Source organism: Capsicum annuum, chromosome 2 (genome assembly GCF_002878395.1).
Source record: "Capsicum annuum cultivar UCD-10X-F1 chromosome 2, UCD10Xv1.1, whole genome shotgun sequence".
NCBI classification, from domain to species: Eukaryota; Viridiplantae; Streptophyta; class Magnoliopsida; order Solanales; family Solanaceae; genus Capsicum; species Capsicum annuum.
The window spans coordinates 102,689,503-102,704,663 of record NC_061112.1 but is presented as its reverse complement, the minus strand read 5'-3'; the positions used below and the strand labels follow the sequence as shown (position 1 = coordinate 102,704,663).

The following is a 15,161-nucleotide window of genomic DNA, read 5'->3' as shown; positions in this document are numbered from 1 at the left end:
GTGAATGTAGTAGTGAAGTGATTGTAAATTGTTGTTCCATTATTAATCAGATATAAGTTGAAGCTGTTTGTTGGGAAAAGTTCTAACCTGAGGTTGAAAATCTTTGAAAATCTTTGAAAATATGCACCAGTCCCCACTTGGGGGTCATTCAGGCCAGCAAGGTACATACAAAAGAGTTAAAATGGTATTTTATTGGCCCACTATGCGACTTGATATCTTTAAATGGGTTTCGGAATGTGACCTCTGTCAAAGAATCAAGGTGGAGAATGTGCCCTACCCAGGGTTATTGCAACCCTTACCCATTCCCCAAGCACCCTGGCAAGATATTGCCATGGACTTCAAAGAAGGGCTTCCTTTTTCGGGTTAGAAAAATACCATCTTAGTAGTGGTCGATCGGTTCACTAAATATGGGTATTTCTTGGGATTCAAACACCCTTACAATGCCCAGGATGTAGCTGATGTATTCCTAAAGGAGATCTACAAGTTGCATGGCCTACCAAAGACCATTGTATCAGACAGAGACCCCATCTTCATCAGTCAATTCTGGCAGCAATTGTTCAAATCCATGAGCATCAAACTGAATTTAATCACTTTGTACCATTCTCAATCGGATGGACAGACGGAGTGATTAAATCGTTGCTTGGAAACCTACTTAAGGGCTATGGTGTTTGCTAATCCTAAGCAGTGGTTGAAATGGCTTCCTTTAGCCGAGTGGTGGTATAATACCAACCACCACAGTGCCCTTAAGACATCCCCTTTCGAGGCTTTGTATGGATTTCCTCCACCTCAAGTGCCTCTTGGGTCCTTACCCCACCCCACCCACTCTCCAGTTGGTCAGTATTTAGCCCAATGTCAGCATATGCTTCAAACTCTCAAGGAAAGCTTGCATCTAGCTCAGGCCCGTATGAAGTTCTTTGCAGACAAACATCGTACAGATAAGGAGTTGTCTGTTGGGGATCTAGTCAACCTGAAGCTACAGCCTTACCGTCAAGCTTCAGTGGTGGTTCGTCGAAATTTGAAGCCCAGTACCAAGTTCTACGGGCCTTATAAAATTCTAAAGAAAATTGGTACAGTAGCTTACCAGCTTGCACTACCTCCGGGGTCGAACATCCACCCCGTCTTTCATATTTCTCAGCTCAAGAAACGTTTAGGTCCGGCGATTACACCACAGCAGCATCCACCAGCATGTGATGTTGATGGTTATGTCCTACCTCAACCAGTTGCAATCCTCCAACGCCGTATAGAAAGAGTCAACAATACAGCAGCTGTTAAAATTTTGGTGCAGTGGTCCAACCTTGGTCCTGATGAAGCTACATGAGAGGATTGGGAGTACATCAAGAGTCAATTTCCCAACTTTATTGCCCGGCACTGACCTTGAGGACAAGGTCAATTTGAACGGAGGGGTAGTGTAATGATAAAGAAGAAGGGAGAAAACATGTTGAGATATTTGGGATTTTTGAATAAGCGAATTGGGAAAGCAGATGGGGGATGGAATAGGAAAGAGTAGTGGAATCCACGTGGCAGCATTTCAGTGGAAGCCCAGCACATAAGAAGCACGTGACAAATTACTCTCATCTGTTGGATTAAATAACAGCTGGCATGGATCCGACGGTCCTAATGAGACTAGCGGTTATAATTGTTGTATATCAACTACTGTGAAGGGGAAAAGGAGCAACGACCCGGTAATTGTCTAACTTCCTCTCATAAATTCTCTCTACTTCTTCTTTTCTTCTTCTACTGCTTCTCTTTCTTCCTTCTCTTTACTCACTCAATCCTACCATTGTTACAGGTTCTTACACCATTGGAGAATGGCCAAGTTACTGCCATTGTTGTAGCTTAGTTAAGTGAATGTAGTAGTGAAGTGATTGTAAATTATTGTTCCACTATTAATAAAATTCCCAATTTTCTTCGATCAATTTGTGTTTCGATTACAACCATTACATAAGTAAAGTTAGAAATTCAATTAGAAAATAAGTGACAAATAATTCGGAACGAACGAGTACTGAAATAGCCATATGATTGTGTCTGGGACGAGATTAGGAATCTTGCCTACTCTACGTGCACAAGTTTCCCTCAGTTCAAACTTTAATGCAATTTGAATAGGCTATGAATTAGTGCATTCACCACATCCTAGTCCCTTTGTTTCCCCCATTGATCTTCAGCATACTGCAAGAGAGGGATTCAGAATTTCTATTTTATGGATTTAAAATTTTAGAGATAATAATTGAGTTCTAATTTAAATATATGTACATATTTAATGATTATTTTAAATTAAAATTTATTATTAGATCAAAAGATATATTCGGGTTTGACCGAATTTGTATATGGACTCTACCCATTTACCTCATCCGTTGATGTAAAAGCATATGGAGGATACATATTAGATGAAAGTAAGTGTAATCTAAGTAGCTGTTTGGCCGATAATTTATTTTTTTTTTAAATTATTTTACTTTAGTGAAAAAGGTGAAAACAAGATGTGCTTGTCCATGAAATTCCAAATACAATTTTGGAATTGTATTAACTTATTTTCACTTTTTTTCACTCATATTTCTCTCACAAAATTTCAAAAACAACTTTAATTTATATTGATGGTCAAACACAACTCTAACTCCAACTTCAACTCCAAATTTTTTTGATTTTCATGGCCAAATGGGGCTTTAATTGTTTCACTTTTAGATTTGGAAATCAAATTACTAAAACTGAACTCACTAGAATTACCAACTCATAGGTAAATCCTGTACGCTGAGTCGTTTTATTATTCTGATAGACGAATCACGCAAGTGGAAGGAAAAAATCCCACTAGATCAAAAGAATTGCACATAGGGACAACAATTGTGGTCGAAAGTGGGGACGATGACTACGAAAGACGACAAACTCTACTCCACGAGAAAGATTCCATTTCCCAAAACACCATCAGCGATTAAAGGTGGGCCCTAATGAGATTGATCCAAGGCAAGGCTTGTGAAGGTACATACACCCTTAGCTTCAATTTACGTGACAAAATGTGCATAAACACAAAGTTTAATAATAAATGAGTGAAAACTTGAGCAGTTTATCGAATTAAGATAAATATTATATATATATATATATATACTGAACACAAAGTTAAAAGTAAAACTGTAATTCCGCCCTTATATTGTCACGAGCGTAACAGAGTTGGAGAGTAGAGGTGCTTACCACTAGAACGCCATGCTGCAACAGCACTGGCTGCCTGTTCCGCCCATCACCTCCTCCCACACGCCCTTCCGGTATTCTTTGCACGCTAAGTATGTACCCGTCATCAGTTGTTACCTGGGACACAGATCCGTAAAATTAAAAAGGGAATAAAAGGGAAACACATTACTACATTTTATAGAAATCCGTTGGTGTTAAAAAAAAAAAAGGAAGAGTTGATTGTTTACCTCAAATTCCTGGCATTTATAACCATGAACAGTGACGGCAGAGGCACACATGCCATTGTCAGCGCCATTATAATCGGTTTTGAAGCGGGAATTAACTGATCTCCTGGTAGAGCCGAATGATGATTCATATGGCTTCACTAGTAAGATGACTAATGCCACTATACTTAAATGAATAGCTAGACTCCGCAAGCTTCTTAGCGCCGCCATTCTATTTGAAATTGGGCGTGAACAAGGAAGATGTATTCTTGCAGACAGTGTGCTCTATAAAATGAAAGCAAGAAGTATATATAAATGGACAGAACTTTGGAAGCTGTGTCCCAAAAAAGAGAAAATGAATAAAAACACAAGGGTCAAGATATATGTACGTACTAAATTTTAATAATTCGACTATATAAATAAAGGATATAATAAGCTACGATATATCCTCATTATAAAATACTTAACTTAAATTTTCATTGAAGAAAAGTATGTTGTAGGGTTTGGAAAGAGGGAGGGTTGTAAATTGGAGGGGACTCAGTTATAGTATGATGTTGATATACATGTATGCTTATCTTACACCCATGACCCAACTATATAAGGGATGATGAAGATTAATCAACTGGAATAGTAAGTAAGTTTCTTAAATACATTATCAGTGTAATGATTTTGCAATCTAATCTCGCCGCGTTTTCTGTACTGCCCTTTTTTTTTCATTGTGAACAGGGGCAGTTTATTAGTTAAATACACTGATGAAGCATGAAATAACATAAAAGAAAACGGACATCTGCCCATGTTTCTTCTTGATATTATTTAGGATTTGGACACATGCCCTATGAAAGAATGAAGGGCAACTTTGAGGTTGGACAGACACTAAGCCTTCTGTCTCTTGTTTTCCGATGCATTCTGAAGGAGGGTAATGCAAATTCATGTAAAGGATAGGCCTCTGTTTTGCAACATCACCTACTTCTAAATTCTAAAAATCCAAAAAATCGACGAATTTACATTTTTATACAAAGGAAAAGATAACGAGGAGATTGAACATGCGCTGAGGTTTGCAACCATTTTGTGCTCCACAAGCAGTCAGCTAACTTGCCTCTCCATTGAGACAGCAGCATGAGCAAGTATTGCTGATGAGATGCAGTTGAATTTCTTGAATACCTCATGACAATGAAGTTGCATCAGATCTTTGATCTGTATCGGCTGTAGCCTGGACTTGAGCAGCATATTGTAGGTTCCAGAGGACATCCTCAAACGAGGGGCGACTCTGTGACTCGGGAGATATGCATTTGTTGGTGATTGATATTACAATTGACAAAGACTCTTGGGAGCTAGTGGTTAGCACAGCAGGATCCACAATTTTGCGCCGACCGTCTTGGCTACCAAAGGATGCCTGTCATCGGAAAAAAAAGATTTTACCGCTTACTTTCCAACTCAAAGGTGTCAAAGTCATTCATTTGAAAACTCCATAAAACGAAAAAGGGGAAGAAAGTTTGTGTTCCACAGTCGAAACAATGCTGAAGAGCATTCTATGCTACTGCCAATGAGAAAGGAGTTGTATATCAAAAAACAAAATAGCAATCCCATACCATTTCATTGAGCAAAAATGTTTCCCCTTTTCCACTGAAAAAAGGACCCACCAGTGACTCCAGTAATATGAAACCAAAGTTATACACATCGTCTTCTTTCGTTCTCCTGTGCCTGCATGAGAAAAAAATGAAGAAAATTTTAATCTTGCCAACAGCTATGGTTTAGAATATGTCTCTGCTCAACATTCTTGAATTGTCATTGCCAAGCATTTTTATTTATTCCCTAAGGGATGCCATAGTAAGAAGAGGCAATAAGGAAAAAATCTTTCACGGTCAGTCTAGGAATGGAAGTTGCAAACAAACTGCTGCATGACTCTCTTTGAGGAAAGAGTTGCATACCAGGAGTTGCAGCCATCTCCTTTTGCCTGCAAAAGGATATCATCAGTATCAGATATTACCCTTCGGCCATAAAATTGTTATATATATAAAATTAATCATATGAATATGAATACATCATACCTCAACTTTTTCACTTTCTTCCATAAGGATTGACATTCCAAAATCACTAAGTTTTGCAATCTGATGCTCATCGAGCAATATACTATCTGTCTTCAAGCTATTGCCAAATGAAGGAGGAATTACGCCCGTGTGGAGAAAGTGCACAGCCTTGGCAACATCAATCAAAATCGCCAACCTGTCTGACCACTTGAGAACCTTTCCCGGAGTGGTTTCTGCAAGTAAATATGATGATTTACACGAACTCAACATGTGTTCCCTTTAGTTCATTGGACATTATCGGGGTAAACAAAAGTGAATAACAACACAAATAAAGAGATGGTCAAACATTTAGCAGTGCAAGTGTCAGCCAACAGATCATGCAAAGAAGATAGCACTCAAGTACATCTCGATAAATTAATGAAACACTGACATAGATTGCTTATATTTCTATAAATTAATGAAATGCTAATTTTAGATTGCTTCATCAAAATACAGTAACTGCATTTTACTTTATTACAAAATTTTAGATCTCAAGCTTTGATAAACAGACAGAAAGAAACTATACGGAAGATAGTAAAAAACAAAAATATTTTTCATTCAGCTAGGATAATGTGCTGCCTCCTACTAAAAAGTGTTTTGAGCTGTGAATCTAATCTTGCCCAGCTGGTATTTGGCATAAAGAGTCATGTCAACAATCACTTAATTATTGTTAGTGAAGTAAACTTAAAAAGTGGTGTGAGGAGGAAAATTTGTGTTAAATTTCTCTGTATTCGATTTCCCTCAAGTACTTACTAAGGTTACTTCTCCATAATATTGGCTACTTATCTAATAGTACCCGTTCTCAGTTTCCAGTTAAATTGGATTTATGAATATACTTTCTGAAATTTCCAAATACAGATGCTCCAAGATGAACTCATGCACAAAAGAGAATCACCAGCCCCCTTCATGTCCGGCTGGTTTGATCCCTCTATTCATGGTACTTAGTGATTTCTGGGGACAAAGTTATTGGTTCCTCACGTCCATAAAATACCAAAACTCTGTAAGCGAATAAACAAAAGAAGCGACAAAATTCATGTGGAAAAATTGGAAACAGCACAACCAGCAATGTGCCTTCAGCATTTGCATATTCAATCAAGTATATGACTATGAAACTGTTTGTACTAAAACATTTACACCACTGACCTGAAAGACGAGCACGGAAGTTTCCACAAGGAATAAATTCATAAACCAGAAAAAGTCTGTGGATGGTTGAGTCATCTTGCACCGGACCGTCAATGCAGTGACCCAGAAGGCTAACTAAATGTGGATGACGAAACTTTGACAGCAAATCCATTCGAAGTTTGAAGTTCCACCTAGTGCATCGTCTATAAACAGCCAATTCCCTTACAGCAACATAGGTTCCATTCTCTAATTTTCCCTTGTAAATCTGAGATGAAAAGATATGTCATACAAGGTGTTAGCTAAAATAAATTGTCCAACTTTGAGCCCAAAAAAGAATAAAGCCTGGACAGAAGGCTTGAAAAGATGTTAACCCACTGCATATGCACTAGCGACTCAAGTGCCTGGCTGTAGTGATGTTAATTGTCAAAGTTCAGTAGATACCAAATCAAAATGTGCATTACTCCTAATTGTAATCATCATTATATGGTATCAAAATGCAAAGTCGAGATGCATATAGCATTTATGCACATAGACAATACATAATAAAGGCAAAAAAACCGTTTAATCAACTGCTTATCTTGGCGAGTTGTGCATCTGTTTAATTGTCTGATTTGAGTTATTCAATGAAAACTACCAGAAAAACTAATTTGATTGTGTCAATTACTCATGGAGATCAAGGCCTCTGGGAATACTATGGCAACACATGGATGATAACAAAATTAGCAACAAAAAGTTTATCCTCCGACGAAATATAACATGAATTTTGAATGGATATATGCAAGGAAACAATATGCTAAGCCCTCTTCCTAAATTAATTTGGGAGTACAAACAGTTTCGGAGCAGTACTTTTCCAATGGAGCCTTCACCGAGCAATACTGATTTATCAAACTTTTCTGTCACTTCTTCCAACTCTTCCATGGAGAACACCCGATATGATGGAGCACCTTGCGATCCTAGTGCTGCTGCTTGAGAAATGATTCCTGAGGTAAAATAAGTTAAAGAAACTCTTATCAAATCCCATGAAAACTTAAGTAACTGGCTGAGAAACTTCTCTCCAGAAAATCTGCCTATTTAGAGTTGACATTGAAAATGAAGTCAAACGACAACTTACTAGCATTTGCCAGGAGCTCAGCAGAAATATTGGGTTGTACATTATCTTGCACAACTTTGGGAAACATGTACCGATCCACATCGTGACGTGTATGCTGTGATCTTCTACAAAAGAAGAGAAGCACAACTGCCAAAAACACCACAAGTATCAAAGCTCCCCCAACAACACCTACCAATATTGCTATCTCTTTTCCAGTGGTTTGTTTCTTAGCTAAACTAGCTTGTTTGCAGTAGGACTCCGAGTGCTGATATTGTGTATCCACAGACAAACAGTTTCCACTAACTTTAACAATTCGCTTATCTGAACTGGCATTCAAACAAGAAGGAACCATACCAAGCAGTCTATTATCAGAAATATCAACAAAACCAAGTTCACTCCCACAGATGAGATGTTCAGGAAGTGAACCACTCAGGACGTTAAACGCTAAATTCAAGTAACTAACACTTGGCAAAGAGAACAAATCAACAGGAGGCATTCCGGTAAGAGCATTATTCGATAGATCAAGGTGTTGAAGTTGATTTAGTTTGCCATATTCTTCTGGCACCTCTCCAGAGAAAGCATTACTACTAAGAAGAATAGTGGTCAATCCTTGTGGCAAAGTTGGCAATTCAGAATCCAAATGATTTTCTCTTAAATCCAACAAATGCAAATTAGACAAAGCACTTAAATCAGGTAATTCACCAGAAAGTGCATTGTGTGACAGAACAATATCAGTTAGGCTTGTAATTTTCGAAATTGAACGAGGAAATTGACCCTTCAACCTATTATTTTTCATACTTAAAATAGCGATATTCGGCAATGAACCCAACCAATCAGGAAGAGTCTCATTGAAAAAGTTCCCATCAAATGCCAAAGTATGAAGCTTTACCATTGTAGACATCTCAACTGGAACCGAACCAAACAAAAAATTTGAACTCATATCCAAAACCTCTAACAAAGACAACCGATGAATTTTAACAGGAAGGGGTCCCCAAATGCCCAAAGAAACCAAAGTTAGAACCTTTAAACTACTTAACCTTGTCAAAGTAGTAACAAAAGACTCAATGGAGAAATGCTCAGATAAAGTATTGTTTGGAACTGCAACTCCATGGAATTCATTGACCTTAACTAGTTTATCTCCCTTAATTTTGAGCTCAGTAACAGAGTTATTCTGGCAAATAATACTCATACTCAGTGTTGAACTCAAATTGCAAAAGTCACCATTGTAATTCTCCAAAACATCCATCTGCACTGGATATTCCAAATGCTTCCTCAACTGGACGATAATTTGAGTTTCATAAGACCCTAACTGATGAGTATTTGGGATCAACAAACCCCACATGAATACAACTACGACAAATATCTTCAACCACCCCATTTAACACAGTGTGGAAAATCTCAAATTCCCATATAGTAATACTCAACAGAAATTTATGAATAAGCTAAAGAGAAAACTCCAAATGGATAAAATACTTTCACTGCTTTTGGGAGAAAATCAAACTAATTATGCTCCATATGCAAATCTTGACAAATACCCATTAAGAAAAAAAAAACCTACAAATGGATAGAATACTTCCACTGTTTTTTGGGAGAAAATTAAACTAAAACTCCAAATGCAAATCTTGACAAATACCCATTAAGAAAAAACAGACAAACAAGCTAAACTGCACATTGAAGGGAATGTTTTTCTTTTCCCTAGCAGAGATATTTTGGAAGAAGTGAAACAAGATTACAAAAAAAAAAAAAAGGGAAAAGAATTAAAAAAACCCAGTATGGGGGTCGAGAGAAAGAAACAAAAAGAAAAGAAAGCTCAATAATGAAGCACTAATAAATGGGCTAAAAAAAGGTGGAACTAAAAGAAGCAAAGTATTGAAATTAGTCGAGTGAATACAAGCTGACTCGAACACCACGATTATAAAAAAAATAAAGGGTTGTGGCGGGTATATTATATGTGTAATGGAGAAAGTGGAGAAGTAGTAGTTGCTATAAGAGTATGAGACAGAATAAGACATTTATAACTACATGCATTGAATGAGAAGAAGAAAAGTAGTGTGTGCGTGTGTGCGTGTGTGCGGGTTTCATGAGGTTTCCGCCATTAATGATGGGGTGGTGGTGTTGTAGTAGAAAGAAAGAAAGAAAGAAAGGTGGGCTCTTCATCAGTAATTTTGACTCTGCAGTCCAGAGTACTCACAAGATAGTTTTCTCCATGTGACAGTTATAGTTTTCTCCATGTGACAGTTTTAAATACAGAGTAGGTTTGTTTGTTTTTTAGCGTTGGCCTTACCTGTTCAATAGTACTCATATATATGGGTTTCTGGTAAGGCAGAAGGGATAAATAAGATATATATTAATTTATTTTTTTGGTAGAAAAGATATATTTGGTCTCACCCGCAACAATAATTCTTCTTCAATATTACTCCCTTTGTTAAGAAATACATAATAGTATGGATGTCTTTCAATATTGTATAATTATTTGTAGTGTATAAAATTGATCAATTCTAATTGATTGTAATGTAAGAAAATTTGTCTATAAAAGGCATGTATTTATTTCATTTTGATGAATATGCAACAATACATAATAAAGAAGATTTGCAATCTATTTCTTTGTTTCTTCCGTTATTTTATAACACATTATCAGCATGAGACTCTATCAAATAAGCTGAGATTATAAATCTAAAGGATTTCAAGATTAATAATTTCTTATGTTATTTGTTTCGGTGAACATCCACCAAAAGGTGAGATATGAAGTTTCACCGTAAAGTTTAACTCTAACAATTTAATTAAGTTTGAAGGATTAGGTATAACCAAAGAATTGGTTAAGTACGTGAGGTAGGTATCAAAAGTCATAATTTCCTATATATGTGTTGGACAATAAAATTTTCGAGACCAAAAAATAAATAATCAAGACAAGAAAATATTGCAACAATCATTTTATTAATTTCAATGTGAGTGTTACAATCTCTATGAATCCTCTAATTCGCCTTTTCAAATATAAATTCAAGGGCTTTGAGCTTGACCTTGAATTTGAACTTGATTTCTTGATTTGAGGGACTTGATCTTGAGTTGTGCTTGAATTTAGGGGCTTTTGAGTTTGTTCTTGAATATTGCGGTCTTGATCTTGAATCTTGATGAACTTGATATTAATGCTTGAGCTTTTTAGAGAAATTGCGGAGTTTGATCCACGAATTTTCTCTTGCTACTTGTTAGAGTTTTGGGGGTCCTTTTTCTGAATTATAAGGCCCATATTTATAGTTGTAGGAAAGGAAGAGTCATGATGAATATGGACTTCCTTTGACCAATCAGATTTAAGTTATGTGGCGTCTTTTATGGGTTTTTATTTCATGGGCCTACTGCATCAGTTTGACATGTGGCACGGTTCTATTGGCTCCTTCACTTGACTTGGCATGCCAAATCATTTGACACGTGACGCTTATTTGGGCCTCTAGAATATGACAATATTTTGGGCTTAGTAAAGTGGGTTCATCATTTGTAGCTCAAATTAATGGACAAACCCAATAAATACTGGGCCTTATTTAAATCTATACCTATTTGGACTTAACTAATTAATTCAATTATATTAATCCGTAATATTTATTCGGGACTAATGTATTTTGAATTTAATATAATCCGAATTTTGTACGGATTTAAATTTAATAAAATTGCATCGCCCACAAATGCCCCCTACTTCAAGACTTGTCAAGACATTTAATATTTTGGAGACTAGCCTTGAAGTATGATTATTTAAACATGTTTTCTTCGTGATTCAACGATTTTCCATACATAAGAACACCTCATTCAAAAACTTTAAAGCCAAACCATATTGACATTGTCTCTCAAAGCTCTCTTTTTTTTCCCCACGAATCTCTATACTTAAGACCCGTTGGTGAGGCATGATATCCAATTTCAAACAGTTTTAGAAGACTTTGTCATTGCCTTACTTAACCAGGAATAAAACTCTTCCGATTTAAACTTAGATTGGAGAAGGAAACAACCCCCAATTTGACTTTGTGTGGGAGAAGGAAGCAACCTCCAATTTGAATTTGTATGGAAGAAGGAAATCAACCTCCAATTTAAATTTGTATGAGAGAAGGAAATAACCTCCAATTTGAATTTGTATGGGAAATGGAAATAATCTCCAATTTGAATTTGGAGATGGAAGTTATCTCAATCTGAATTTATATTGGAGAAAGAAACAATCTCCAATTTGAATTCGGAGATGAAAGTTATTCCAATCTGAATTTATATTGGAGAAGAAAACATCCATCCTACAACTCTATAAAAGGAGGTAATTTCCCCACTTTTTTAATATCAATTTTGGGGTTTTCAAGCCATCAATAATATTGAGGTAATTTCTTTCCCTTCTACTTTTCTCTTATTTTCGTCATTTTTTTAGCACAGCATGTTAGTGGTAGAAAATTCATAACTAATTGTAGAAATATCAAAATTATGAACCGTTTGATATTCCAGAAACTTGACTTTGAGATCTATAACATATCCAAAATTCATCTTTAAATTACTTCGACATAAATCTCGATAATTTTTTTAAGTTATTCCTGAATTTTATCATGCTGAGAATTTCAGATCTGCGCGTCTTTACTAAAACTTTCATATCTTGAAGTAGGAAGGATGAAATCACAAGCTGCTTAATTCTTGTGAAACTAGATACAAGGATATATAACATATCCAAAATTCATAATTTAATACACTCGATATATTTTCAGGTGTTATCTCAAAATCAACATTGAGTTTTGATGCATCAACAATTTCAGATTTACGCGACATTATCAAAAAAATTATACCTCAATGTGAGAGTATTGAAATTATGATCCACTTGATCCTACAGATGTATAAAACATGCATGTATAACATATCCAAAATTTGTATTTTATCATTTTTTGGATTATTTCAGATGATTTTTCGAAGTTGATCTTATATGTTATCTGACAGAGGATTCCAAATTTGCATTGCTTCCCCAAATAATTTATATCTTGATGTGGGACCATCACCACCAAAGGGCGATTTGATTGACTCAAACTATATTTTGAGGATTTTACTCTCATCAAGTCATCTTGTCTCCATCCAAGTTGGTGATATACAATTTTCAAGATCACAACGCTCTGACAGGTAATATCCTTTCTATTTGTGTTTTTACTTTCTTCTTGTTTCCTCCTTTTTTTTTTTACAGGGTTGAAACAAATATGCAATATGCAACCATTGGCCAGCTTAAGGTGGTAAGAGTTTAATTTCGCCTCTGTCACCTTAAGACCGAAAGACTTTGCTTTAAGACGCATGGTTTTCTTTAAGTATGGGCCCTTTCACCGATGTATTTATGCGATGATCTTCTCTAAGTATGGGCTCTTTCATCGATGAACTTATGCAATGGGTTTCTTTAAGTATGGGCCCTTCACTTGATGCACTTATGCAATGGTATTCTTGAAGTATGGGCCCTTTACAACGGTAGCTTAAGGTGCAAAGGGACAAATTTTTGTCCACCTTAAGGCATGAAAATTTTGATATCCTTTCAAGAATAAATTCGCGAGAGGCCGACTTAAGGTGCAAAGGGACAAATTTTTTCCACCTTAAGGTATGAAAATTTTTATATCCTTTTAAGGATAAACACATAAAAGGCCAACTTAAGGTGCAAAGGACAAATTTCGTCCACCTTAAGGCATGGAAATTTTTATATCCTTTTAAGGATAAACACGTAAGAGGCCAGCTTAAGGTTCAAAGGAACAAATTTTATCCACCTTAAGGCATGAAAATTTTTATATCCTTTTAAGGATAAACACGTAAGAGGCCAGCTTAAGGTGCAAAGGGACAAATTTTGTCCACCTTAAAGCATGGAAATTTTGAGATCCATTTAAGGATAAACCCATGAGAGGCCAGCTTAAGGTGCAAAGGGACAAATTTTGTCCACCTTAAGGCATGGAACTTTTGAGATCCTTTTAAGGATAAACCCGCGAGAGTTTAGCTTAAGGTGCAAAGGGACAAATTTTGTCCACCTTAAGGAATGAAACTTTTGAGATCCTTTTAAGGATAAACCCGCGAGAGGACAACTTAAGGTGAAAAGGGACAAATTTTGTCCACCTTAAGGCATGGAACTTTTGAGATCCTTTTAAGGATAAACCCGTGAGAGGCCCGCTTAAGGTGAAAATGAACAAATTTTATCCACCTTAATGCATGTAAATTTTGAGATCCTTTTCGTTATAGGCTTGGAGAACTTCGACATTCCAAATCCCATTGAAGGAACTCTCTTTCTTTTAGACAGGTTGCCCCCATTGAGTCACAAATATTTAGAGTAAGTCCAAAATTTAATTAGAATAGTTTCATACCTGGTATCCATATGGTAGATACTGTATGAACATATTTTTTTTTACACTCGTGTAACTGAACTTAGAATGAAATTCCAAGTGCCTACGTACCTCAGTAAAAAGGATCAAGTCACAACATAGTTCTGGGTGAGTGTTTCTTTTTCTTGTGTACTAACTTTTGCCTAGGCCGCCTCTTTCGAGGTTTTCAACCTAGCAAACTTTTATTTTCTTTTTGAGCAGTACACAGTTTATACTCTTACGGGTCAGGAGTGGACATGCAGTTTATACTCGTGCCTTAACGAGTGTACATACATTTTATACTCGTGCCTTAAGAAGTGTACATGCAGTTTATACTCGTGCCTAAGGAGTGTACATGCAGTTTATAATTGTGCCTTAAGGAGTGTACATGCAGTTTATACTCGTGCCTTAAGGAGTGTACATGTAGTTTATACTCGTGCCTAAGGAGTGTACATGCAGTTTATACTCGTGCCTTAAGGAGTGTATATGCAGTTTATACTTGTGCCTTAAAAAGTGTACATGCAGTTTATACTCGTGCCTTATACTCGTGCCTTAAGGAGTGTACATGCAGTTTATACTCGTGCCTAAGGAGCGTACATGCAGTTTATACTCGTGCCTTAAGGAAGGTACATGCAGTTTATACTCATGCCTTAAGGAGTGTTCATGTAGTTTATAATCGTGCCTTAAGGAGTGTTATCTTCCTTTAATGATAGTACTTTTTTAAGAACTTGGCGTTGATGGGGCCAATCCTCACGCCATCTATATCGACAAGCGTGTAAGAACCGTCTCTAGCCTCTTCTTGTCAAGAGCTTCTAACTCCGCAAGAAGAAACTTAGCATTTTCTTTATCATTTAGCCCTTCTAGAATGGCCAGTCTCAAAGAAGGTATTTGACGCTCAAGTGGCAGAACTGCTTCAACTCCAAAAGCAAGTGAGTATGGGGTTGCTTGTGTCGGTGTACGGTAAGTAGTCCTATACGCCCACAAATTTTCTTCCATCCGCTCATGCCAGTCTCGTTTAGATTTGGAGATGACTTTCTTTAGCAAGTTGCATAAAGTCTTATTGAATGCTTTGCCTAGACCATTGGAGGCAACATGGTACATAGAAGATTTGCGTTGCTTGAAACCAAAGAGGTTACAGATTTTGTTCATCAGCTTGTTATCAAATGGCTTTCCATTG

General features: G+C 36.6%; 2 protein-coding genes and 1 long non-coding RNA gene across 5 annotated transcripts in view; 1 reads left to right on the top strand and 2 right to left on the bottom strand.

The window, feature by feature from the left end:
• Window positions 1–3,936, bottom strand: part of LOC107858845 (triacylglycerol lipase 2) — a 15,192-nt gene extending 11,256 nt beyond the window's left edge. Inside the window, exons 1-2 of one of the 3 annotated variants that reach the window (XM_016703647.2) lie at window positions 3,402–3,936; window positions 3,178–3,291 (exon numbers count right to left, since the gene is read on the bottom strand). In XM_016703647.2, coding sequence (XP_016559133.1) covers window positions 3,178–3,291; window positions 3,402–3,608 — 321 coding nt within the window. In that variant the 5' untranslated portion in view covers window positions 3,609–3,936. Of the gene's footprint in view, window positions 1–1,081; window positions 1,462–3,177; window positions 3,292–3,401 lie in introns of those variants that run through there. The other 2 variants (XM_047406564.1, XM_047406565.1) reach the window with 2 other exon arrangements.
• Window positions 1,540–1,916, top strand: LOC124895944. The gene is made up of 2 exons (XR_007052181.1): window positions 1,540–1,682; window positions 1,790–1,916. It is a non-coding gene; the product is annotated as an uncharacterized LOC124895944 (long non-coding RNA).
• Window positions 3,937–4,142: 206 nt separating the features above from the next.
• On the bottom strand, window positions 4,143–9,915 carry LOC107858844 (probable inactive leucine-rich repeat receptor-like protein kinase At3g03770). The gene is made up of 7 exons (XM_016703646.2): window positions 7,677–9,915; window positions 7,412–7,545; window positions 6,587–6,830; window positions 5,426–5,637; window positions 5,306–5,331; window positions 4,967–5,078; window positions 4,143–4,770 (listed from the first exon to the last, which is right to left on the bottom strand). Exons 1-7 carry the CDS (start codon window positions 9,031–9,033, stop codon window positions 4,540–4,542), a joined length of 2,316 nt encoding a protein of 771 aa, XP_016559132.1. The 5' UTR covers window positions 9,034–9,915; the 3' UTR covers window positions 4,143–4,539.
• Window positions 9,916–15,161: the final 5,246 nt, after the last annotated feature.